This window comes from Mustela erminea, chromosome 1, assembly GCF_009829155.1.
Source record: "Mustela erminea isolate mMusErm1 chromosome 1, mMusErm1.Pri, whole genome shotgun sequence".
In the NCBI taxonomy this organism is placed as follows: domain Eukaryota; kingdom Metazoa; phylum Chordata; class Mammalia; order Carnivora; family Mustelidae; genus Mustela; species Mustela erminea.
Genome location: NC_045614.1, coordinates 51045501 through 51073166, shown reverse-complemented (window position 1 = coordinate 51073166; position 27666 = coordinate 51045501). Strand labels below are relative to the sequence as shown.

Genomic DNA, 27666 nt, shown 5'->3' with positions numbered 1-27666 from the left:
AGTTTGTTTCCTGAGATTAAGAGTCTCGTATGGTTTGTCTCCCTTTCTCACCACCAGTCTTATCAGAAAAGTTAAGTATGGGAAGTTGTACAAAATGGTGGGTACAAGTTATCCAAAATTCTGATTTTCCTTGAAAGCTATTCTTCTATATTTGGCAGCAAATACTGTTAACTTGTTTTTCCTGAAGTGACAACTTCCTTCCCTCATTCATTTTTGAGAAAATATATTATCCAAGTATGAATAATCACAGTTTGTCTACTGTTCTTTCAAATAAAAACAATGTTCATTTAAAAAGTGGCTAATTTAGGGGCGCCTGGGTGGCTCAGTGGGTTAAGCTGCTGCCTTCGGTTCAGGTCATGATCTCAGGGTCCTGGGATCGAGTCCCGCATCGGGCTCTCTGCTCAGCAGGGAGCCTGCTTCCCTTCCTCTCTCTCTACCTGCCTCTCTGCCTACTTGTAATCTCTCTCTGTCAAATAAATAAATAAAATCTTTAAAAAAAAAAGTGGCTAATTTAGCTCACAACTGATTACACAGATGTTTCTGCAGGGCACTTTGGGTATGTAGCAGAAGTGCTATATTTATAGTTCTCATTTTACCTCTGAGATTATTAAAAAGGTACTCCAGGGTCAAAATTTAATAAGATTAATAATTTTCTTACTGCTTCATCAAGGATATTCTTAAGTAAGATTGACTTTTTTAAAAATGGGTGGTATATGGTCATGTAGAATATAGTGATTACTGGTACAGTTCAGGGTCACTTCCTTGGCTTATGCTAAGACACTCGCGGTTTTATCTACCATTACTATTGCACTGTCTGTGCAATATTTTGTTACACATATGTCAGTGTAACAACAAAAAAATGCAAATAACATAGGTTTTAACCTCATTTGCCTTCTGAAAGAGGCTCAGAGATCTTCGGCAGTCAACCAGTACACTTGAAATTCTGCTGTTTCAGAGTGTAGAGGATGGGCGGGGAGGCGGCGGAGAGAACGGAAGGAGTGGCCTGGAGATAGGAATAGAACTTCGAAATGTGGTGTCAGAAGATCTAGGAAAACAGTGTTTCAAGAAAGGAGATATGATGAATTGTGTCAGATGCTACTGTAGAAGGTTGAGTAAGATGGAAGGCATCAGTACATCTCACAACTCAAGTGCTACACTAACTTCCGCAAGAACAGTTTCATTAGAGAGGAGGCGTCAGAAGCACTCGATGTCGGCTGAAACACATTGGAGGCGAGGAAGTGAGACTTAAGGTGGAAAGGTGGACAGCTCTTTCGGGGAGGTTTTACTATGTCAGGGAGAGCAGAAAAATGAGGGCGTAGCTGGAGGTGGGTGTTGGTCAAGGGATGGTTTTGTTTGTTTTTCAAGTTGGGAGATAACAGTGGCTTTCAGATCTTTTTTGACTGCAGCCCACAGTGAGAATTATATTTATTTTAAAGATTTTTTTTTTTTTTAATGTGTCAGAGAGAGAGCACAAGCAGGGGGAGCAGCAGAGGGAGTGGGAGAAACAGACTCGCCACTGAGCAGGGAGTCAGACATGGGGCTCAATCCCAGGACCCCAGGGTACGACCTGAGCCAAAGGCAGATGCTTAACTAACTGAGCCAACCCAGCACCCTGAGGATTATATTTTAGATATAATTCATTAGATAATTTATTGTGAAATAAAAGTTTCACAAAGTAATATTTACCCTTCTCATTTTTTAAAAGATTGTATTGAGATGTTTTCAAATGATGTTTGCATTCCCCTTCCCCCAAACTTAAATGGCCCTAACCTTAGAAAAAATTATCTTCTATCATTTTTCTCTTAAAATTTCAGTGACTTTGAAAAAAATATAAGTAGTGTGATAAATATGTTCCAAAGCCTGTTGGTTATGCTTATCCAAACCACCCATATTGCATCCTACTCTCTGTCTCTCTCTCTCTTTTTTTAAAATAAGACTTTATGTTTTTAGAGCAGGGAAATGTTACAGAAAGTTCCCATATATCCCCCACGCCTACACATGCATGACTTCTCCCATTATCAACAACCCCCACCAGAGGGTACACTTGTTATAGTTGATGACCCTACATTGACACATCATAGTCACCTGAAGTCCATACTTAGGGTTCATTCTTGGTGTTGGAGAGAGTTACAATGACATGCATCACTGTGGTATCCTGCAGAGTATTTTCACTGCCCTTAGAATCCTTTGTGCTTCATCTGTTCATACCCTCTGCTACCAAACCCCTGGCAACCGCTGATCTCTTTATTACCTGCATAGTTTTGCCTTTTCCAGAATGTCACATATTTGCCATCATGTAATACGTAGTCTTTTCAGATTGTCTTCTGTCACTTGGCAATATGCATTTAAAGTTTCTCCATGTCTTTTCATGACTTGATGGTGCTTTTCTTTTTAGTTCTGAATAATATTCCATTGTCTGGATGTACTAATAGCTTATCCATTCAACAACTGAAGGACATCTTAGTTGCTTACTCTTTTTTTAAAAATTTAATTTAATTTTTTTAAAAGATTTTATTTATTTACTTGACAGAGATCACAAGTAGGCAGAGAGGCAGGCAGAGAGAGAGGGGGATGCAGGCTCCCTGCTGAGCAGAGAGCCCAATGTGTGGGGCTCAATCCCAGGACCCTGGGATCATTACTCAAGCAGAAAGCAGAGGCTTTAACCCACTGAGGCACCCAGGCGCCCCTTAGTTGCTTACTCTTGCCATTTTTGATGTACTCTGGCACTTTCCATACTACTCTTATTATCTCATTAAGAAAAAAAATGCTGGTCTATACCTAATTATTTTCATAACCCACACTCTCGCTTCTAGCAGAACAGTCTCAGGTGTATTTGTATGCCAGCAGGAAAGGTGCATAAGAGGAGGAAATTGTTGATGTGAGACAGGGAGAGGGTAAGTAAGCACAGGTGCTGTCTCTCTGAGACAACCTTAGTGATGGAATCCAGAGGGTAATTTAGGGCTTGGCTCTTTTTTTTCCCCCAAGAGAATAGATCTACACCTTTATTTATTTACTTTCCAATTACCTTGAATACGTGAGGGGTATAGCCTCACACGGATTCTGTGGCCAATGGCATAGCAGGAAGGTTGCTTCGGAATTTGGCATGAACCATGCCACTGTTTCCATGAGCACGAGTTACCCTTCCTCTGATTCCTCTGGTTTTGTTTGGCTTGCCACCAGCAGTCACTGTGGTGTTCTTTGTTTTGTACACATAAGCACATCTCTTGCCTAGGTAGAATTCAGATTCATCTCTAGCATAAATAACGTTTAATTTTAAGAAGAGCTATGTGTTCCCTCTGGTTCCGGAGACCCGGCTTATAGACAGCAAAAATGGCCTTGGACCACAGCCTCCAGAGCTATTTGTCGTTTTAGGAGTCCTGTTCCCAGCAGACCTCCACAGGTTCCAAGATGGCCAGGTATTGGCATTTAATTGCTGCAAGGATAGTTACTTCTCAGTCAATACAAGGAAGATAGAACGTATGTGCACAGATGAAGGGATGGTAGTTGGAAGATGACAGGGCTCTGGTTAGAATGTTCCTGTGTTTTCAAAAAAAAAAAAAAAAGTTTCTGTGTTTCAAAGTAGTATGAGGCCAGCCGAGAAGGGAGTGTTGCAGGTCTGGAAAAGTGTGACATGGTCATTTTGGAGAATAGTAAAGCAGTGTTTGCTAAAGAAAGGTGAGAAATTTGTACAGCAGTGTTGAGTGCCCATTTTAGGCTTATGTCATGAATTTACAGTGAAACTGGTCAGTTCAGGGCTAAATGAATATGCCCTTAGTGAGTGTTAGCCATTACTGTTACTCTCTTCTCCATCCAGGTTTTAGATGCTTGGGTCTCCTAGGTGGTTGGTGAAAAAAAATGCATGGGATTTTACTTTGGGAGGCACTGACTCCAAACTTGTTCTATGACTTAAAGTAGTTGAGTGAGTATCTCAGTATCATCCTTTTGGAGGATGAGTCTGTCCTATTCTTGTGACATCCTGACTTTGGTCTTGTGTACCGCAGGGTTCACAGGCAGATCCAGAGATGCTTTGGCTGTAGAAGCTTGTCTAAAAAAGTAGTTAAGGGGTGGTGAAAGAGTGAAGGGCTTGACTTGGAGAGGCGGAAAGGGTGATAGAATTCAAGTATTAAAAATCTTGAAGAACATCAGTTGGTTGAATGTGGGGCTTATTCATCAGCTCCACAATTATCTCAGCCACTTAATATTTTTAAGAGGTAAATTCAGGGCATCTAAATTAGCAGAACTGAGATTTTAAACTCTAAAGTACTCCTTGCCAGATGGCACAGCTCCTAAAATGAGGTGAAGAGATGAATGGGAACAATTTTATTAGTCATAATCTCTTAGCATTGTTCATCTTTTGAGCAGAGGTTATTGGACTCTTTGGGCTAAAGCCAGAGGAGTGGCTGCCATTTACTTCTAGCTGTAGGGGTAATCAGATCAAACAGAAAATCTCTTTTAAACCAGGGCTTTTATTACTTCAGAGGAGAAGGTCATTAAGCCTTCTTAACTCTTAATGAGATTACTTAAGCAAGTTTCTTAAGTAATTCTTACACCCATAATTCCATGTATGCAATGGCCTTCCTGGGAGAAGACCTAGACCAGATCTGACCAAATTTCATAGACCTCACAGTGCTGGGTTACCCTTGCCTAACAGAAACCATATAGTGATGGTGGTGGTCTCCCACTGACTCTGGGGAGCTGAAGGAAGTATAAAATAATTATCCTCAAATGCACGGAGTTAAATAGGACCTGAAAGAAATCACCTAGCTTGTTTCCTAGGTAGGATCTCCCCTATTTCTGAAGAGCTAACTTTTACCAGTAATTTTTATGGCCAGCCCAGATTTCTTTTGCTGGATTTTTAACCAAGCCAACATGTCAGTTTCATGGGGAGTTTTACATGTATTATACACATAAATATATTGGGATTAGGAGCAGTCTCTCCTTAATGTCCAAAGTACAGTCACATTTATAGGTCAGGAATATTGAAATCAATGTGCAAATGGAGGACTGGCTTCTTTCACAGTGGGGAGGGAAGTCAGTTTGACCCTTCGCCCTGCAGGATTTTGCATGTCTGTAGACAAGAATCATTTTCCTTTGCTATCAGTTACCTACAATTTACAGAACTGTAACAGCTCAAAGGCAACGAATGCCTGGAATCTTGGAAGGGTAGCACTAGGAAAGGCATAGTTTTCAATAAAAGCACAAATATTTTCTTACACTCATTTATTCTTAATATTGTGCCACAGGGAAAGTGTTGGTTACTGTATGAAAATGGTCTCAAAACATGAATTATTTGCAGTGTGACTCTAAAATACATTTTTACAGGATTTATGACATCATTTTGAACCATGACTTAAGTGTATGAGGATGCTAGATAAGTCAAGTGCAACCTCAGCTGTCTGAACTATAGTTCAGGATTACAAATAGACATCCTAAAGGCTATGCTCTAACAATGCCTGGCTATTCTTTATTGAGTAAATGAATGTACATTAATAATGGTGACATTGAGATTAGGCTTACATTATCTTCAGATTATTAAAGTAGCAGGTGTTATTAAGATTGATGTAATTACGATACCCTGAGATAAGGTGATTGGGGGTAAGAGGTGGATGTTAGAGGGATCTTTTGGGATATTAAAGGGATCTTCGCAAGAAACGCGAAGGTGAAAGGGAATCCAAAAGGATATCCTTTGTTTTTATAATCCAACTTTCCTGGAGACTTCTGCTTTTATACTCAGATAGTGTTCTTCATGTTAGTACTCTTTTGTTTCTTGGGTGTTAGAATGGTGTCTTTTGGATATATTTAAGAAAGTGGTATCTTTCGTGCTTTATCAAAAGCCTTTCAGAGTATGAGGTTTGGGGGGAAAACCTATAGTAGCAAACTAGGAATATCCTGTTTCCATGTTTGTACCTGAGGAAAGGAGAAGATAAGAAAGAGAGGCTTCCATGATCCCTAGCTCTATGTATTTTTCTGCTTTCCAGTTTGTAAATTTATTGCAAGTGATTCCCAAGGATTTTTTTTTAAAGATTTTATTTATTTATGAGAGAGAGAGAGTACCGATGAGTAAGCGGGGGTGGAGGGCAGAGGAAAAGGAAGAAACATACTCCCAGCTGAGCAGGGAGCCCAGCTTGGGACTTCATTTCGGGACCCTGGGGTCATCACCTGAGCTGAAGGCAGATGCTAAACCCACATATAACTGAGACATCGAGGTGCCCCAACAAGAATGTTCTTGAGCAAGTTTGTACACGTCTTGATACTTAGTATGTCAGCATAACAAAAATACAGCTTTTACAGTCCTTGCTTTACTGAGAAGATCTTTTGAATTTTAGGTAAAAAACATCAGAATGAATTTCGGCTTCTGGTGGATCAGGCCAAAAAAGGATACAAGAAAACTGTTGAAATATCAAAAAAAAAAGTAACAAAAGAAGAAGATGGATCTACAGAAAAGCTATTACCTATTTGCGTCGGTAAGAGACTAATTACAGTTAGTAACTAAAAACAAATGTGTTGAATTTCACTATTTATTTTAAGTTTTTATTTATTTAACTTAGAGCATGTGTATGTGTGAGAGCAGGGAGAGGGGCAGAGGAAGAGGGAGAGAGAGAATCTCAGGCAGACTTCTGCTGAGCGCAGAGCCCAACACAGGCTTGATCTCATGACCCTGAGATCATGACCTCAGCCAAAACCAAGAGTTGGACACTTAACCACCCAGATGCCCCTGAATTTCGCTATTTGTTTTTAATGTGAAAAGAAAGTAAAACAATGGGAATTTACCTTTTTATTAGATATCTGAAGTGGAAAAAGTATTTTTAGACCTATAGCTGTTGTTGACTATAAACTAAGTTTGTTACTGTGGGAAAAATGATTGGGAGATGCCATGATGACAAGTTTCTAAAATCTTTGGTTTAATGGTAAATAGGAAGTTTCTTACTTGTTTCAGCCTAAGGATGTTTTTTAGGTGTAGGATTTATTGCTGCACATCTTCAAATATTGTACAAATAATTTATTTTTATTTATTTATTTGACAGGGAGAGAGAGAGCATAAGCAGGCGGAGTAGCAGGCAGAGGGAGAGGGAGAAGCAGGTTCCCTGCAGAGTAAAGAGCCTGACATGGGGCTCGATCCCAGGACCCTGGGATCATGACCCAAGCTGAAGGCAGTTGCTTAACCAACTGAGCCACCCAGGTGTCCCATATTGTACAAATAATTTTTATTTTAGAATAGTTTTTGTTATAGGTCACTGGTATTTTGGATGGAATGTTCTGCTAAAAAGTCTGAAGCTTATAAACTTCAGGTAAATTCCCATTGTTTTACTTTCTTTTCATATTAAAAATAAATAGTGAAATACAGCATGTCCTTAATTTGGGTCCATTTTAAGTTTGAGATTAATATCATATTTCTCTTGTCAGGGCTTTGGGCCAATGAACAAAACAGAATCAATGGAGGAAAGTGCACATAAAAATTCCTTTTTTTCCTTTATTGTGATAAACTATATATAATATTTATTATTCTAACCATTCATAAATGTACAATTCAGCAGCATTAAATACATTAAGAATGTTTTATGACAGCCACCACCATCCATACCAAAACTTTTTCATCATCCAGCGTAAGCTCTGTACCTATTAAAAATAGTAACTCTCTTGCCCTTTCCCAGCCACACTCTGGTAATCACTGTTCTATTTTCTGTGTGAATTTGCTTACATTAAGTACCTCATATAAGTGGAATCGTGTTAATATTTGTCCTTCTGTATCAACTTATTTCACTAAGCATAATATTTTCAAGGTCCTGTTGTACCAAATATCAAATTTTATTGCTTTTTTATAACCAAAAAATATTCCATTGTGTGTACATGCCACATTTTGTTTATCTCTTCATCTGTAATCGGTTTCACCTTTTGGCTATTGTGAATAATGCTCTATGAAGATTGGTGTTCAAATATATGTTCAAGTGTCTGCTTTCCATTCTCTTGGGTATATACCTAAGGATGGAGTTTCTGATTCTTAGGATAATTCTCTGTTTCCTTTTTGAAAAACCACAAAACTCTTTCCAAAGTGGTTGTACCATTTTACATTCCTGCCAGCAGTGCTTAATGATTCCAGTTTCTCTATATTCTTGCCACACCCATTCCTTTTTTTTAACCATAGCCATCAAGGTAGGTGTGAAGTGAATATCTTATGGTTTTGATTTCCATTTTCCTAATGACTAAAAATGTTGAACTTCTTTTCATATACTTACTGGCTGTGTGGAAATGTCTATTTGTGCCCTGCTCATTTTTCATTTGGTTTGTTTGGGGTTTTTTTTTTGTTGGGTTTTTTTAAGGAACTCTATATATTCTGGATATTAATCCTTTTCCATGTATATGACTTGCATATATTTGTAAATATTTTCTTAGTTGTCTTTTTGCTTTCTTCATAGTTTTTTTTTGTTGCACAAAGGTGCTTAATTTTGATGAAGTCCAATATATCCATTTTTTTCTTTAATTACCTGTGCTTTTGGTGTTATATCCATGAAATTGTTTCCAAATTGTTCATGGAGATATTTCTCTTTGTTTTCTTCTAGGAGTTTTATTGCTTTAGCTTTTAATGTTTAGGTATGTGATCTTTTTTGAGTTAATTTTGGTGTGTGGTGTAAGGGTCCAACTTCATTCTTTTATGTGTAGATAAAGCACCAGTTTCTATAAAGACTATCCTTTCCAAAGAGAATGCTCTCGATATTGTTGAAAATGAATTGACTGTATATGTAAGGGTTTATTTCTGTACCCTCTGTTTTACTCTCCTGTCCGTATGTCTATTCTCATGTCAGTACTATACTGTTTTAATTACTGTAGTCTTGTTTTACATTTCAAAGTCAAGGTGTATGAGTATTCCAACCTTATTCTTCCTTTTCAAGGTTGTTTTGACTATTTGGGTCCCTTGAGATTCCATGTGAATTTTAGGATGAATTTTTCTATTTCTGCAAAAGTACCTTTGGAATTGAAGCTATAGATTGCTTTGGGTACTTTTGATATCTTAACGAGTATTGTCTTCCAGTTGATGAACACAGGATGTCTTTATTTATGTCGTCTTTAATTTCTTTCAACAATGTTTTGTAGTTTTCAGCACTTCAATTTTTCACTTCTTTGGTTAGATTTATTCCTAAGTGTTACTGTTTTACATGCTGGTGTGTTCTTTTCCACCGCCTCCCCACCCAAGTCTCCTGGTAACATTTAGTAGGTTGCTGCCTGAGTATGTATCTCATGCTGTTTGTGAACAACTTGAATGTGTTTGTGTTGAAGGCTTTTCTTAAAAAGTAGTTTAGTTCCTGGAAAAAATCTGGTTTAATATCTCAGATTGGGAGAACATTTTGCTTACTAGTTGAATGTCTTTTAAAATGATTGATTACTTATACTCAGGGCTGTGCATTATATATGTATATGGCCATAAATACTGCTGTCTGTGGGGTTCAGAGAGGATTGCTGCTTCTAGGTTGTTGTACATGAATGCATGTGTCTGAGAAGGGTGGAGAGTGTGGGAGACAGAAGCACAGATAGACTAGCACAACTAAACTGGCAAGTTGAGCTCTGTACAGCATCATACAATCAATGTAATTTTTGTTCTTTGGCATCAACTTGGTCATTGAAATGCCAGTATAAGTGAAGAAGATACATGTTCTCTCAAGTAAATCCTTCATCTGTTTTTGTCACATGTCTTCCGGGATGTTTGATGGCAGAGCCTCAGAGTGGTCTGCTCTGTTTGACGTTCTTTTCTGACATCTGTGGACAGATATGAAAGATAACTGACTTTTAGTACGCAATAATTGTTGAATGATACTTGTCCCCCAAGACGGAATTTATATTGGAGAGGCTTATATAAGACGGGAAGAAGTATGAAAAGAATATAAGTCAGGTGCAAAAATAAAAGATAGTTTTAGGTTGAATTCCTGCTCCCTGGTTTGTCAGCTTGATTGCATTCTCCTGTCCAGCTGAGTGTTGAATTGTCTGGGTTCACTGAGTTTACTGGGTGATTGATTCTTCTTAATGTGATCCGGGGTGTCTCTTTACAAGAGATCGTCAAACTCCTGGGTGGTTTTTGTGGTTAGCTTCTTCTTTTCTTTTCCCAGGTAAACATTAGAGGGTACAGTTCAATTTTGGTAGTGATTTGGCTTATTGAAAGCCCAACATCAAGAGTGTATTTATAGAAATTACACTTTTGTGATGTATGCTGTTCTTTAGTATAACAAAACTGTTTATTTCTGGAGAAATCTTGACTGTATGGACTTGGAAAGGTTTCTTTTTGAAGAAGCTGTCTTATTCTTTTTCATAAATTTTCTCTTTATGACAAAGCCTTGACAGTTTTTTAGTGTCTTTTGTTGAAGGTCACTTGCCTGTGTAAGCACACTGGATGAGTGATGTGTGAAAGCTCTGCTTCTCTGTGAGGAAACTTATGAAAGGGGGCTCTATACTACTAGCACGTGGGACTTGCATGCTAAGTACTTACTCAGTTCCTGAATCTTAAAGACAGTGCAGCTGAAATCCTAGCAGAGTCCTGGAAAGGGTCATGAGGGAGAGTCCTGGGCACTGAGGAATCCTTCATGGGTATTATTTTCTGCAGGTATATTTGCAAATATTTGGTCATACCTGTATGTTATGTTCTTGCAGATACTGTCTGTATGCCTCCATCTTCCCTTATTTTTTATTTTATTTTTAGCAAGAGACCTCAGAAATTCAGAATACGACAAGGGACACATAGAAATATGACATGTATTAGATCAAACAGAAATACTAGTTATGTCTGATTAGTTTTCTTTTTTCATATTGAATATTAGATCTTATTTAGTGGACTAAGAGAAATATCCAGATGGATTCACTACCACATAGTGGTCAGTGACAAATATAATGCCTTTTTTTTTTTTTAAAAGATTTATTTATTTATTTATTTATTTGAGAGAGGGTGAGCACAAGAGTGGGAGGAGGGGCAAAGGGAGAGGGAGAGAGAATCTTTAAGCAGACTCTCTGCAGGGCAGGGAGCCCAACACAGGCCTTGATCCCAGGACCCATGAGATCATGACTTGAGCCGAAACCAAGAGTTGGACGCTCAACCGACAGCCACTGAAGTGCCCCAAGCCCGTGGTTCTTTTATTAATTGAATTTTTAATCCTTTTTTGTTGTGCTACATACATTTGTCCATCTTTTCTCATCTGTGAAATATGCAGGAATTCTTCAGTGATACTGTATGGCCTCATTAGAATGACACAGTTCACTACTCCTGATTTTAAAAGGAAATTTTGTTTTTACTTTTTATTATATTTTATTTTTTAAAGATTTATTTGTTTATTTGAGAGAGTGAGTGAAAGCACAGGCAGGGGGAGTGGCAGACAGAAAGGGAGAAGCAGTCTCCCTGCTGAACACGGAGCCTGATGACACAAGCTCAATCCCAGGACCATGAGATCATGACCTGACTCGAAGGCAGATGCTCAATCTCATGGGCTTGATCCTGGGACTCAGGGCTAGTGACCTGAGCAGAAGGCAGGCTCTTAACCAATTGAGCTACCTAGGCCGCCCCAGAAATTTTGTTTTTAAATTAAATTAAAATGGAAATACCTGGGGTGGACAGTATAAATAGATGGCCCATATAGTGTTGATTCTTACTCTCTGTTGCTAGAGTTTTGGAATCAATGTTAGATAAACTTCCATTTTACTAAGTATAAGTAATAATATTAAATGTTGTAGAAATAATAGGTCATAGATTTTCTGGTACTCTTAAATGTTTTTTTTCTTTCTTTTTTTCCTTTTTAGAACAGGAAGATAAAAAAGCAAAATTCTCAGATACTTCCCCTATAACAAACCACTTCTCTCAATCAAAGCTGGAATCCCCAGTGAGAATGGAGCCTGATAGACCAGATGATTCTTCCAGTTGTACTGATATTCAAGAAGAAGCTCTTTCTTCATCAGAATCAGACTCATTCAATAGGTAAGAAACCTGTATTACCTGATTGTTTTAGACTTCTATTTCCGGGTGCCTGGGTGGCTCAGTGGGTTAAGCCGCTGCCTTTGGCTCAGGTCATGATCTCAGGGTCCCGGGATCGAGTCCCACATCGGGCTCTCTGCTCAGCAGGGAGCTTGCTTCCCTCTCTCTCTGCCTGCCTCTCTATCTACTTGTGATCTCTCTCTGTAAAATAAATAAATAAAATCTTAAAAAAAAAAATAGACTTCTATTTCCTGTGCATGTTAAGATAGATAGGCAAAAATAATTAGAAAATAACTTTGAGGCCCAGGTAGTTCACTGTTTTTCCACTTCAGTCTCCTCTTCTGCTTTGTAACTTGCAAACTAATAGCAAGCAGGGAAGCATGTGGGAGAGTATTGCAGTAGCCGTATGTATTTTTCCTGGAGTTGGAAAAGGGAGCATGATAGGCATTGATGTTTGTTGACAATGAGTGAAGAAGATAAAGACAGGTACACTAGGAAATAAAAATGACCAGAAAGATAATACATAGGAGACTAAAACAAAAAAGGATAATTTAATTGACCCAAGTAAGAACAGATGGGAAAGCTTTAAAAATGAGAGATTTAGAGGTGAGTTGTTTTTCCAAATGATTTTTTAAAAGATGTCTGTAAGGGACACCTGGGTGGCTCAGTCAGTTAAGCATCTGCCTTTGGCTCAGGTCATGATTCCGGGGTCCTGGGATCAAGTCCTGCATTGGGCTCCTTGCTCAGCAGGGAGCCTGTTTCTCCCTTTGCCTGCCACTGTCCCTGCTTGTGCACTTGCTCTATCTCTCACAAATAAATAAAATCTAAAAAAAAAAAAAAAGTATTTTTAAAAGATGACATGTTTTTAAAAGATAACAGACATAAAGTTAAATCATTGTATGTATGTATACAGTCTATGTATAGACATGTGTTTGTTTATAACTTTTGTGTTCTGGCATTTCATTTTGTATCATAAATCGTTTGTATGATCATCTCATCTTTTCTCCCTCATCTTTTGTAGCTATTTTTCAGTCGGTGCAGTGTTCTCTTCTGGCTTTGTACCATAAATGACCAGATTCTGCAGTTTCTTTTAGTTATTTACATTTTCCTCAGTGTTCTACTTACACCTAAAACTGTGGTGAAGCTCTCTCTATATAGAGCCTTTTGTTTCTAATAAGTTATTTTTAACTCTATTTTGACCATGTAGGTGTTGCTGCCTTCTGAGTGAATTATACCAATTTTAAATGCTACCATCAGCATGTAAATATGTTTTAGAAATTATTTAATCTTTGATAATTTCTTCATTTAAGAATTAACAATGCTCTAGAATGATATGTGTATATATCATTTATATATCTATGTCTAAACTGAAACATCAAATTAAGAAGAAATTTTTTGTAAGAGGAGTATACCCAAAGACCCTCTGCTTTCCTAGGATTCTTGGGAAACTGTTTCATATTATTCTGGGTTGGATATTAGGAGGGGAAAATATTCTCCCCTCACCCCTAATGTTTTCAATGTCAGTAGCATATCTCCAGTTGGGTAAGTGAACTGTGTGTTGTCCCGTTTTGTCTGAGGGCATGATACTGCTGCAAAGTTTCTCTACATCAGGCTGTTCTCCAAGTCCAGTAGGCAGTATTTGTTTTTAAATACAAGTTGTGTAGGAATGTAGTGTAAAAATGGGGGAAAATCAGAGTTCAGGGGAGTAAGAGTTCATTTTTAACCATAGTCATAGAATTCGTGAGTCTCTGGGAATGCCAGGGTGAGTTTGAATTTGAAGTGGGGGAATGGAAGAAAGTTAGGAGGAAATGCATGGCAACCAGATATATATTTAAGTATTTGGTGATGAGAGGATAGTTAAGTAGGGTGAGTTTGTTGGAGGTCTTAGCCTCAGACAGATTTATTGGCATCAATGAAATGTGAGCGGATTATTAAACCACTAAAAACATTTTTTAAATGTAACCTCATATTTTATTTCTCATTTTAATTCTGCACGTGTATGTGTCTACATACACACATACACCCATATCCAGTGCAACTACTTACTACAAATTTTTTTTTTTTAAGATTTTATTTATTTATTTGACAGAGAGAGATCACAAGTAGGCAGAGAGGCAGGCAGAGAGAGAGGAAGGGAAGCAGGCTCTCTGCTGAGCAGAGAGCTCGATGCGGGACTCGATCCCAGGACCCTGAGATCATGACCTGAGCCGAAGGCAGCGGCTTAACCCACTGAACCACCCAGGCGCCCCTTATTACAAATTTTTAACAGCTGTATTTTGAGATGTAATTTACATACCATACAACTCACTTGTGCAAATGTACCATTTGATAGTTTTTGGTATGGTCACAAAATTGTACAACCATTGCCACAATTTTAGAACATTTTCGTCACCCCAAAAAGAACCCTCCTACTCATTAGCAGTCAATTCCCATTTCTCCCCAACTTTGCCAGCCCCTGGCAGCTACTCATCTACTTTGTGTCTTTGTAGATTTCCCTGTTCTGGACAGCACTCATGTCAGTGAGGTCATACATACAGTGTGTGGTCTTTGTGAATGGCTTCTGTTATTTAGCTTAATATTTTTAAGGTTCATGTTGTAGCATGTTTCAGTGCTAGATTCCTTTACATTGCAGAATATTACTCTATTGTGTGAGTATATATTTTATTATTCATTTATTAGCTGATGGACATTTGGGTGGCTCTACTGCAGCCTTACAAGGAAAAAGAATCATTAAGTTTGCTTGTACCCCTTGGAAGCAGAGCTTTAGAGACCATATATGAGGATTTGCTTGGCTTACCCTTGAGAAAGTGAGCAGTGTCCATTACTCATATCTCAAGTTTGACTAACTGTTAAATACATTGTAAATATTAAATATGCTAATCTTTAAATTTGTAAATTTACTTGTCTTGTCATTTTGTCAAACTAAGATGACTTTTAAGTTTAAAAGGTGGAGTGTGTTCCTTATATAATACCTCAAAACCAAGGTTAAAGGGGGTAGTGAGAGTGAGGTGCGCCTTTACTAGTGGTATTTGGTTTGATATCAGGACAGACCACTGGGCAACTGATTCAAGAGGAGACTCTAGGGACGCCTGGGTGGCTCAGTTGGTTGGACGACTGCCTTTGGCTCAGGTCATGATCCCGGAGTCCCGGATCGAGTCCCGCATTGGGCTCTCAGCTCCATGGGGAGTCTGCTTCTCCCTCTGACCTTCTCCTTGCTCATGCTCTCTCTCACTGTCTCTCTCTCTCTCAAATAAATAAAATCTTAAAAAACAAAACAAAACAAAAAAGACTCTAGAGGAGTAAGTACGCAGCAGAAGCCACTCTGGTGTAACAGGAAAAGTAGCAGGCTTAGAGTTGCATCTTTGCATCAGGAACTGCTGGGTGATTTGGGAATCAATTTTTGAAGTCTTCACATATCTATGAAAAACATATAAAAACATCTTATTATTTCAGATCTGTTGGAAAGATGAATTCAGGTAATAGAGAGTCTTGATAATTGTGTTTATTCTACTTTTATAAAAATGAAATCAGTTACATTTCCTTCAGTAACCAGCTGGCCAGTTAGCTCAGTTGGTTAGAGCGTGGTGCTAATAACATTTCCTTCAGTAATGCTGCAAAAATTGGGACTCTGGCTGGACATTGCATCTCCTTCATTCTGAATCTTCAGCTGTATCATAGAGTTAGTCCCACAGGTTATCTTTTATTCTTTCTCTTTTCTTTTCTTTTTTTTTCCCCCTCCCTATTTCTGTTCTGAACTTTGTTAGAGAAAGCTGTGAGCCTGGGCTAATTAGTTCCATTCAAAATTCATGTAATCTGGCCTCAGCTGGGTGCTGACTAGTGAGGCCTAGTCTTCTTAGTTACTCTCTATTGCATTTCCCATGGCACCTGTTCCATGCCATTGTCTGTGTGTTTCCTCACCTTCAATAGATGCTGTGTCTGCAGTTCACCAAGTCCAGCTAATATGACCTGCCTCCAGCTCTACTTTGCCCCTCTAACGTTTTTTTGTAATTTCTGATCTCTTCTTTCCTGTTTACCATAAGAGAAAGACACATTTCTTAAGACATTTCTAAAAAATTTTTCAGTGAGAAAAAGACATTTTTTTTTAAAGATTTTATTTATTTATTTGACAGAGAGAGATCACAAGTAGGCAGAGAGGCAGGCAGAGAGAGAGAGAGAGGGAAGCAGGCTCCCTGCTGAGCAGAGAGCCCGATGCGGGACTCAATCCCAGGACCCTGAGATCATGACCTGAGCCGATGGCAGCGGCTTAACCCACTGAGCCACCCAGGTGCCCAGAGAAAAAGACATTTTTAAGAAATTTTTATTACATTTTTAATTTTAATTTCAGTATAGTTAACATAAGGTATTATATTAGTTTTGGGTGTACAGTATAGTATACAGTTCTGTACACTGCTTAGTGCTCCTCATGCTAAGTGTAGTGTTAATCTCCTTCACCTGTTTCATTCCTCTCCCTACCTGCCAACCCTCTTATAACCATCAGTTTGTTCTCTATAGTTAAAAGCCTGTTTCTTGGTTTGTCTCTTTTTTGGCTTTGTTCATTTGTTTTGTTTCTTCAGTTCTGTATAGGAGTGAAATCATATGGTATTTGATTTTCTAATGAAAATTTTTCTAACTGAGTTATTTCACTTAGGATTATACTCTCTAGCCCCACCCATGTTGTTGCAAATGATAAGATATCATTCTTCTCTATAGCTGAATAGTATTCCCTCTCACACACACACACACATCCCTTCTTTATCCATTCATCAATTGATGGACATTTGGACTGCTTCCATATCTTGACTATTGTAATAATGCTGCTGTAAAGGAGACATATTATTTCTCGTGATAAATTTATCTACCTCCTCTAAGACATTGCTTTGCCAGTCATCCCTCTAGTTGGTTCTTGGATGGCCTCTTTCAGCCCTTCCTTTAATCTCTTTCTCTCTCATTCTTCCCACTAAGCAGGAAGTATTTTCTACTTCTATGAACTCATGTAACACTGAATCTGAATTCCATAGCAGCTTTTTAAAAAGTCTTATTTATTTATTTATTTGACAGAGAGAGAGAGAGAGAGAGAGAGACAGCAGGAGAGGGGTCACAAGCCAGGGGAGAGGGAGAACCAAGCTTCCTGTTTAGCAGGGAGCCCGACATGGGCCTCTATCCCAGGACCCCAGGATCATGACCTGAGCCAAAGGCAGACACTTAACTGACTGAGCCACCAGGCACCCCTGAATTCCATTGCAGTTTATCTAAATCAAATCCTTTCTTGTATTATAGTCATTTGAGTATCTTGTCATTCCTATAATTATCCATCAGAGTCCTTAAGAATTGAGTCTGTCTCTCATTTTCAGAAAAATTTCCTGCCAGTGGTTTACCACTAGTCTGCAACTAGTACTAGACCTTTATTTAGTGAATGATTTATTGATTGTAAGACATAACATTTTTTGTTTTACATTTTAATGTCTGAAATTGTGATGTGTATTACAATCGATGGCGTCTTACAGTTGCTGCCCGCCAAGTTTTGGTCATGATGTATTTACTGGTTTGTGAGCATCATGAATCTTCAGACTGTCATTTCACTTGAGTTACATGCATTGTTAGCATTACATTGGGCTGTCATTTAAAATATCTTCCACAAAGTAATGAGAGTAAAAAAGATAAAAGTATGAAGAAAGGGCAACAGAGTGTAAGTTTGATGTTAACAAGTTAATATTCATTGGATGAATGGCTGCAGTTCCATTCTTGAAAAACAGTCAAGTGATTTACAGGACGTAGGGAAGAAAGATACCCACAAGTCTGAAGACTTGTTATAATTTTGTTAATGAACTATGTGCAGAGGATTTTCTCTTACATGACCAACTGAATGCAGGAGAAATGGTTAAATCCCTTGGAATTTATAGATGAAATTTCAAAGTAATAACAGCATGACTGATTCACATGTTGGAAAAGATTATTGTTAGGGTGTCCCACATCAATTTGTCCGACCCTTTCTGATGTCTTTGAACAGAAACTGCTTCTAGTCATATGCAATGTGATTGAGGAAACAGACAAATTTAGAAAGTGAATTTGCCTTAGAAGAAATTCCTGGAGACAGTAGTCAAGTATTTTTAAGAAATGCTGTTATCTCTGGTCTCTGGTGCCGTTGGTAGTACAGAGGGTTACTTTGTGAGGGAAAACTCACACTTCGTAGATAATGACTCAGTATGTGATGAAGAAGATTCCAGCTCTAAATCTGAAGACATTTTGGTAATACTTTAACCGGTTTATTTCAGTTCTTTTTTTTTTTTTCTTAATATATGCACAACGGTGGTATAAAATAAAAACTTATATCTACATATATTTATAGAACTATCTGGATATGTAAATTTAAAATTCTAAGTGAAAAGGAAGTCTTTTAAAAAAAGATTTATTTATTTATTGAGAAAGAGAGAGTGAGTGAGTGGGTGGGGAGAGGTACAGAGGAAGAGAATCTTCAAGCAGACTCCCTGCTGGGTGGAGCCCAGTGTGGGCTCTGTCTCATGATGCATGAGGTCATGACCTGAGCTGAAACCAAGAGTCAGTCACTTAACTGACTGAACCACCCAGGTACCCCAGGAAGTCTTAAATCATAGTTGAATTGACCTTGATTTTTTTCTAAGTGACATTAAGTAATGGTTCATCTTGCCATCAGTGTTGCCTTGCCATCAGTGTTTTGAAGTGCAGTATTTGAATATGAATAAGATTTCACTCACTTCAAATACAATTTCATCACCTAGTTGGAAACTTAAAAAGTATGTCATAATACTGGTTGGTGGTAACCTGGCAGAAGACTGTCATGATGAATAGTGATCCACTGATTAATGCCAGTGTTATTTAGTGACTACAAAACCTAAATAGTCAAAAGAGATGCCCAGTCGATTGGGGTAATTAGCTCCATAGAAATCAGGAAAAGAATTCAAAGGGGGAAGAGGATCCATCACAACCAAATGCTTTTAGTAGACTCTTAGCTTATTAGAGGTAAGTCGTCTTTATTTATGCGGTCTAACTTTTACTTTCTATAATATTCAGGGATTAAATGGAAAGTTACTACTCTTATTGAGATTTTTCAACCCTAAAATTCCATAACTCTGTTATTTTTTATGAGTGTACTAGTTGGTAAGTTACCTGTATTCTTTTACCACTTGTTCATTTCAGATCATGAGGTAACCTTCTAGAGTATATTTATTCCTTGTACATTAAAATGTTTCTATCTTTATCCCTTTCATTTTTTACAAAAATTTCTTATTTTTCCCTTTATATGATAGTTTTGTTGCTTTCATTATAAAACCCCAAATTTTCAAAACCCCTTTAAATTAGATGTTATCCATGTTTATTGTGAAGAATAGAAAATTTAGGTAAACAAAAAGAATAAAATTCCTGAATTTTATCAACCAGAAATAATTTCATGTTAACATTTTCGTGTGTAGATCCTTCTGAAGATAGAGAGATGGATAGATGGATAGATAGGTAAGCCTTTTTAAAAAGGATTATAGTGTTTTATAATTTTTTTATGCTTTTTTACTTTTTTTAAAGAGAAAAAGTCACGCTTTTTCAGGTGTAATGTGAGTGCAAATATATTGTGAATTGTTTTGAACTCGTGCAGCCATGCTTTAATACAGAGTACAGATCATACTATTAGACTGTTGAATAAAAATACTAGTTTTCTTTGTATTAGAACAATATTCATACTTACATAATATGGCAGACTGACAACTAAGAATAATCTTATGTTAAGACCCAGTAGGTATATCCAATCCAAATAATTGTTAGGATGAAGCTATTTACTTGCTAACTTGTTTCTTAACTCTTAAGTACTTCTTTAGAATTTGAATTATGAATGCTGTATTAATTCTCTGTTGCCAACCTGAAGACAGATGATAAGCATATTGATTAGAAGTTTATATTTTTGTACACCTTCTTGTTAGATGTTTTCCGGGAGTTCAAGAGACTTGTCCAGATTTCTGTAAATTAACTTATTGTTCTTCTTAATGAAAAAAGGAGAGCTTTTGTTCCCTGAGTTTTGGCAAGCAGAAAAAAAATGCATTTTTATTGAGTGCTACATTATAAAAAAAGATGCTTTTGATTATGACCCTTTAGAGAAAGCTTTATATTCATGCAGAGATGAATAGTAGTCATGCTTTTCTTTGGAAGACTCTCCAGATAATTATTTTAAAAATATGTATTTAGTTCTAGGCAAAAGAATTTATAAAGAGACACTGTGTTTTGGCCTAATTGAGAAATTTGAATAAGATCTATAGATTAGATAATAGTAACTATGTCAGTATTTAATTTCCTGATTTTGATAATTTCATCGTGGTCATATTAGTGAATGTGGTTGTTCTGAAGAAGTGCACACTGAGGGGTTAAAGGGGTATGATGGCTCCAACATACTTTAAGTGTTTAAAAAAAATGATAATCTGTGTGTGAGCACGTATGTGCACACATAGTCACTTTCTGTGGCTTTGAAATTAAAATTAAAAGATTTATTGAAAAATCAGTGTCCATAATCAAAGAAGTTTGTTTATACTAGGAAATTTTCTCATGGAAAGATTTATACTTCTGATTTATTGACCCAAAAAAGTGATAGCCAGTACTTTACATAAGGTGGTGAGTATGGTTTTCACGTAACTCAGTCAGTCAGTTCAGGACCAACTCAGCTAGGTTATCTCTGCTTTGGCATGTAAGAGAACTTGGGCTAATGAAGTGGCAACTGGGATTTTGGTACTTAGAAAGACAAGCTAATTTCTTCACTTGGTAATGTAGGTGAACCTTTTTGCAGATTCTAGGTGTTGGTCATAAAAGAATCTGAGTCAGATAAGGTGTGAATGAATACATTTTAACTTTTCACAATTTCTGACAGAAAGTTACCTCTTCTCTGATGCTAAATTAGCGGTAACTTTGTAGGAAGTCCAACCCAGACACAGGCGCAGAACACCAGGCTCTTTGACTAAAAGGCTTAAATTAACCATTGGTCATGTATTTGATATATGTTGGTGCAACTTTTCTTCACTTTTCAGTCATTTTTGGAAAAGCTGTCTGTCCAGAGTTCTTGAGAGCAAGAGAATAACAACAAAAAACACAGAAATGTGAAGAAATCTTGATTACTATTTATTGGAAAATTTAAGGGATGAATTTCAGCCTTTCATAAGTTATGAGTAAACCGAAGAATGATGGCACAATCTTAGGAGAAAGGGTAGTATTGGGACATTCATCTAAGGAATACTGGCATCATTAGCCTGTTGATAAGACCAAGTAGAACTTTTGACTTACTGAAGGAAAGGGGAAACACTACCTCTATCACTGATCAGAGTGGTCCCTTCTAGCCGGGAGGTCAAAGTTGAGATGTGTGTTGAGATTTCAAAGTTTAGTTTCAGGCAGGTCTTTCCCTGTAGGTCTTGGTGAGGATTCGGTAGACCTAAGTTGAAAATTGGTGAATACAGCGATATGGGAATTTTAAGCAGTGAGGAGTGCAAAGAATCCTGGGTTATCATGCTTTCTGTTGAAAAGCTGATGGGGGTCTTTTAAGTTTTTGGATTAAAAAATAAAGTTATTCACAACTTTCATGTTCCTAGACAAGAGTCCCCTGTAATAGTGAAGTATGTTGGTAAATCCTTACTAATTGTGGGCAGTAGGATGTGTAATTTTGATAAATGTTACTTGAGAGCTAAGAGTGTTGCCTATGTTATATCACTTAGCCCACAGGCAAACATTGTAAAGATGTGGAGATGAAAGGTTAAAGGAGTTAAATAAGTTGCTTAGGGTGGTATGTATTGTTTGTGGCAGTATCGGGATTTGAATCCAGGTATAGTTTACCCTAGATCCAAATTCTCCTGACTGATAATGCTACTGTGACCAAACTTTCTTGCTCTTCACATTCTTGAAAGAGTAGAAACACACAGGCATTGAAATGGTTAGATTTCCTGAGAAAACCCCGAGACAAGAATTGGAATGGAAGTGGTTAATCTGGAAGGTGAAGGAACCACTGTGGGGAGTGAACACATGAGACAGGAAGGTGAAGACAGTATTGAAGGGGGCATGTTATCAAACCAGATAGCACTGTGAGCAACTGGAGTTTTTTGAAAACTCCTTGGAACTAGGAGCTGAGTTAACCCAGACAAAGGGTAAGGAAGTCCAGTTATTTGGTTGTGTCTGCCCTCTGCTGCCTGCAGCCTCCCATGATGGTGACAGAGCAGGCTCCAACAGGGACAGGACAATCCAACAAAGGCTCTGACAGATGTAAGTCAAGCCTGTACACTGAAGGGATAAGGGTAAAGGGATCAGGCAGGGTACCATTGAGATCTGCCAAAGCAGTGATTCCAACTGAAGATAGGAAAATGGTTTGGTTTTATGTATGCTTTATCAGTACAAATGGGGGTGCTCTAGGCTTTTGCCTAGAGCTCTAGTCCAAATGAGTGTAGGGATGCCTACAGACTAGGCATTCCAGAGCTAACTGTACCTCTGCATATCTGTTTGCCACACACATGTGTTCATTGCTGCCAGGAGTGGAAGAGATAAGGATGTCTGGGGGCTATTGAAGAAGTGATAGAGAAGGAAATGTCAGGGGGAGAAAGGGACATTATCTAAAAAGCTCTGAGACAAATGCATCCTGCAAACTGGTGGGAGAAAATGTGCTTGTTGATGAGAAACAGTTTACTTTTTCATCTTGTGTGATAGTAAACTGAAGTATGAAATAATCTATCATCATACTAAAGTTTACCAACATACTGAATAAAAATCTCTTGAACTTAGGTAGAAAATCACAAACATAAAACTGGGAGTTCTGATAGTCAGATGTATTTCCTTACCATCTGCTTTGTTTCTTCTTAATAGAGATAACTGTATTGTTAATGACCCTTGTGTGTATGGACATCCTCTCCCCCTTCTGAAGTTACTCTGCTGGCTGTAGCACAATAGGCATGCTGGTCTTTTTTGGGAAGGTCTTTTGAAGTACCTTAGGGATAAGTAACAACATTGCATGACTTTGAACCCTCCTTGGAAATATTAAAAAAAAAAAAAACAAAAAAAACAAAAAAACAAAACAAAAAACCTACTACTCAGCACATCTAATGGTAATCATTAAAAAAAATTTTTTTTACACACAGTTTCTTACTTATTTATGTTTAAGAAGTAGAAAGTGGTATTTTGAAGTATACTTATCTGTACTGTTTGGTTTGCATTGCTGTGTGGGCCTTAAATACTTCTCCAACATATATGTGTTGAAGTTTCTCGCTAACTTATTTTAGAAGACTTTTATCAAGTCTTATCCACCTTTAGTTGAGCATAATTTTTTTCTGTCATGTTAGCTATGTGTGCTTCTCTCTCTCTCTCTCTCTCTCTCTCTTTTTTTTTAAGATTTTATGTATTTATTTGACAGAGAGAGCGAGAGCAAGAGAGCACAAGCAGGGGGAGCGGCAGGCAGAGGCAGAGGGAGAAGCAGACTCCCTGCTGAGCAGGGAGCCCGATATGGGACTGGATCCCAGGACACTGGGATCATGACCTGAGCTGAAGGCAGATGCTTAACTGACTGAGCCACCCATGCACCCCTATATGTCCTTTCTTAAAATGGATGGCAAATGGGAGTCATGTTGTTAGAGTGGGAGATTACAGAAAAGCAAGGTTAAAGCTTTCATTGTGGTACAGGGTGAACTTATGGCCGGTTTACTGTAAATTCAGAGGGATACATACAGAGCTATTTATAGATCTGTGTAAGGAAGTGAGCTAATGTACAAACATGTATTTCCTTGCTCTGTCAGCTGCCAGGGCCAAGAAGCAAGGACACCGCAGTTGGAACCAGCACACCTAGTTCCCTGATCTTGGTTTCTCATAACAATCCCCAAAAGAAGGAACTACTGCTTCTTGGAGAAATGGCTGATTCCCCAGCTGGGGCAGGAAGCAAGACAGTGCTAGAGAAAGTGTTAGAAGAAGAGAGAGAGAGAGAAATAGAGGAGGGAGGAAGGTGTGGGGAGGGAGTATGGAGGGGTGAAAGGGGAGAAAAGGAAGGGAAAAGAAGAGAAAACAAAAACCCGACAGCCACTGCCTCAGCCAGGAGATCAAGGTCACCACACAGTGATGTTATGTTGATGGCATGTGTTCTTGATATGATGTGGTGGGAATGACACTTTCAATAACCTCAGTCAAATTGTGAGAAAAACATCAGACAAACTTCATTTGAGGGTCCTACAAAATACCTGACCAGCACCTCCAACTGACAGGGTCATCAAAAACAAGGAAAGTCTGAGAAATTGTCAGTCTAGAGGGGCCTCAGGAGACCAGAGGACTAAATGGAATGTAGTGACCTGGATAGGATCCTGGAACAACAACAAAAAAGACGTTAGTTAGAGCTGTAAGAAATATAATTCAAGTGTAGGACTTCAGTTAATAATAATGTATTAATATTGCTTCCTTGGTTGGAACTAATGAATCAGACTAGTGTAGACTGGTAATAGTAGAAGAAATTGAAATGTGGAAATGTTTTGTACTATCTTTGCAACTTTTCTGTAAATGTAAAACTATCCTAAAATAAAAAGCTTATTTTAAAAAAATAATTAGAAAAAAGAAATAAAAAAATAAAAAAAATTTAGGACATCAAATTGGTCACATTCTGCGTTGTAGTAAGGTTAGTTATTGAACTATTCCATTTTTCCTTTCATTTAATGTTACTTGTTACATTTAGTCATATAAATTAATAAAACCCTGTTTTAGTGCATTATATAAATGTGTTATTATTTTATGCTATGTTAAAATTTAATCCATAAATGTGGCCTGAGGGAAGAATTCTACTTTCCTCTCCATTGTCTTTTTTTTTAAATCAGTTTGCTTTCTTGTACTAATATTTTTATTCTGTAGAATGATTTCCCCTCCAAAGATGTAGCCCAGCCTTTGCATTTCATCATAAGAGAAAACATGTACAATTTACAACATGCCTCATCCCCTTTAGTTACCATATTTTTATTTGTGAATATATACTTGTAAAACTGATTTCAGTAGTGATCCTCCAAGAACAACGTGAAAGGAGAAATAGTTTTGTTTTTTCTCTAGTACTCATTGCCAAAGGATATTTGTTGTTCATTAATAAGGTTTTTTTTTTTTTTTTTTTTTTTTTTTAACTCTCAGGCAGTTGATGTTAGCACATTTGCAAGGAGTTTTTTTATTATGCATTTTTATTGGGTAATATGAGGAGGTTCTTTAGAGTACCTTTGTTGTTGTTTTATAATAAGTTCTTGATTTTTCAGCCTTCTGAGTCAATCCCAGGTGGCAGATATTTTTGTTTGTTTTTATCAAATTCATGAGCTGGCGTAATACAGAAGTTCTCTGTAAAATTACTTTGAGCCCTTCAATTTCCTTTATCAGGAGAGAGTTTTTAAATTATTTTTACTATTGTATCTGAAATGCTTATAGAAACTGGCAGTTCCTTCCAGGTTCCATACTTACCAAATGATACCTTCATTGCCATAGCTTGGAGCAGTGTCTGATCATCACCCAAGGTTTTGGTACTGTGACTGTAGCGTTGAGAGTTTTGGTTGGCATAATAAGGTAATACTTGCATAAAGTTGACATTTTTAAAGGGTGTTTTCCTTTTTTAGTTTTCAGACATTTATAAACTACATACAAATTCTTGTTTGTTATGCTTCTGGATATATTTAGCTTGACATATAAAACTGAGAATACAATCTTGACTGGCTCAGAATTCAGTTTTTCATTAAAAAAAAAGAGTAACTGATAGTGTATTTTTCAGAATGCTTTCAGAAGAGCAAGTATGAGACCTTGAAGGAACTACCACTTTATTCTAAATGTTAGTAGGTATGCAGTCAGTATTTTGGATTAACTCTCCCAGACCCCCAACTGTGGACAGCCAGGGAAGAGCCTTCTGCAGTTAAAAAAAACCAAACAGTTAAATAAATAAAATTTAAAATCAGAGTTCTGGGGGCACCTGGGTGGCTCAGTGGATTAAAGCCTCTGCCTTCGGCTCAGGTCATGATCTCAGGTCCTGGGATCGAGCCCCACATCGGGCTCTCTGCTCAGCAGGAAGCCGGCTTCCTCCTCTCTCTCTCTGCCTGCCTCTCTGCCTACTTTCGATCTCTGTGAAATAAATAAATAAAATCTTAAAAAAAAAAAATAAGCGTCCTGTTCTGGTGAATGAATCTGGATGGAATAGAAGTATATAATTTACATATCATGCTATTGGAATTTTATATTTTTAGTCAGTTGATCTAGTTTATAATTTGTTATAGTCACCTCGGAAGTTAAAATCAGAGGTTTTCCCCCCCTCCGCCGTCTCATTTCATACTACCTTTGTTTTTAAATCAGGAACAGATAGATTAGGTCTCCTTGGAGGACTTCAGAACTTGGGGAAAAGACATAGGGTAGAATACAAATATTTTCAAGTTAGAAGGTGATACAGTAAGTCACTAACTATAGTAACTTCATACCACAAGTAAGGAAATGGAGGCCTGGACAGGTGAGGGGACTTATCCAAAGTCAGTGAGTAAAGTGGAAGCCAGTAATTCACAGCCCAGGTTCCCCGTCCTGCCTCCCGCTCCCCCCCACCCCCCACCCCTGCCCATGACAATGGGAGTTGCATCAGGACTTTTGTCTTAGGCACCATTGCTTTCTTTGCTTGTAGCATTTTAATGGAATTGTTCAAAATATCAGTTAGATAAAGAATGAGCATATGTTCTGATTTCCCTGAGATAGGTCAGTTTCCATTTCTTGTCCTGGTATCATTATTAATAGCCATAATATTACTCTCCAGAGTGTCTGGGTTTAGAAGCTAGATTGTACGGTTGCCTTGTTAGGACATGCAGTGTTAATTTGCACATGTTCTCTGTTCTCTTTATTCCCACACAAATATTCTGGAACATGGGTACATATAAAATTGCTGATTTTGCTTCCTCCTTTGTGATTTTACCACATGAGTAGTGCACATTGTTCTTGTATCTCAGAGAGATTTGAGTGTTAAAATGTAACAGGCCTCACATGCAGAAGCCTTTTTTTTTTTTTTAAGTAATTCTACAGAAGTCAGTTATAGAAGCCTTTAATATTGCATTAATGTGTGCTATAGTATGCTTCTCTTGTACTAATAAGTACATTTTATTAGAGCCATTTAGAATGTATTATTGGAGTATGGGTAATAGTAACGAATACGAAATTAGAAAACTGTATCAGAACATTAAAATTTGGTGTAAGTACGGTTTGGAGGGATTATTCTTTCTCATGCACTAGGTCATTTAGTCTGACACTTCACTTTTTTAGGAACTGAGTTGCAAGAAGGTTCAATGTCCACTGCCTAAATTCCAGCAATATAAGGTAGTTTTCAGATTCTTCTCCTCTGTGAACTTATCATGAGAATGGAGTTTTATTGCCTCAACTTCGAATTAATCCTGGATTTCTGTGGTTTGTGTGGTTAGTATTGGCCTGGCTTCTCACATTTGCACAGTTGAATGTGCCTTCTTGGGGTAGACAGGTGGGTAGATGATGTAGAAGTTGGCCTGGCTGTGCAGAAGTCAAGCTAGTCTCAGTATGAGCTTCATATCCAGCCCCTTGGTCCCTGTTTTTACAGAAATTTGTAATGAGATGAAAGCTTCCTCTTAAGTTATAGGGGAGATTTTTCATCTTTGCAATGTTGCTTGTCTTTTCATTTATTTCTCCTTATGGAGGTAAATATTGTAACTGTTACTGTGATCTTGTTATCTTTGAGTATTTTA

General features: G+C 37.7%; 1 protein-coding gene and 1 pseudogene across 1 annotated transcript in view; one reads left to right on the top strand and one right to left on the bottom strand.

Moving 5' to 3' along the window:
• Window positions 1-27666, top strand: part of RAD18 (RAD18 E3 ubiquitin protein ligase) — a 107327-nt gene that overhangs the window by 57683 nt on the left and 21978 nt on the right. Inside the window, exons 10-11 of the mRNA XM_032326102.1 lie at window positions 6327-6464; window positions 11773-11947. Coding sequence (XP_032181993.1) covers window positions 6327-6464; window positions 11773-11947 — 313 coding nt within the window. The remainder of the gene's footprint in view (window positions 1-6326; window positions 6465-11772; window positions 11948-27666) is intronic.
• Window positions 1152-6202, bottom strand: LOC116566988 (annotated as a pseudogene).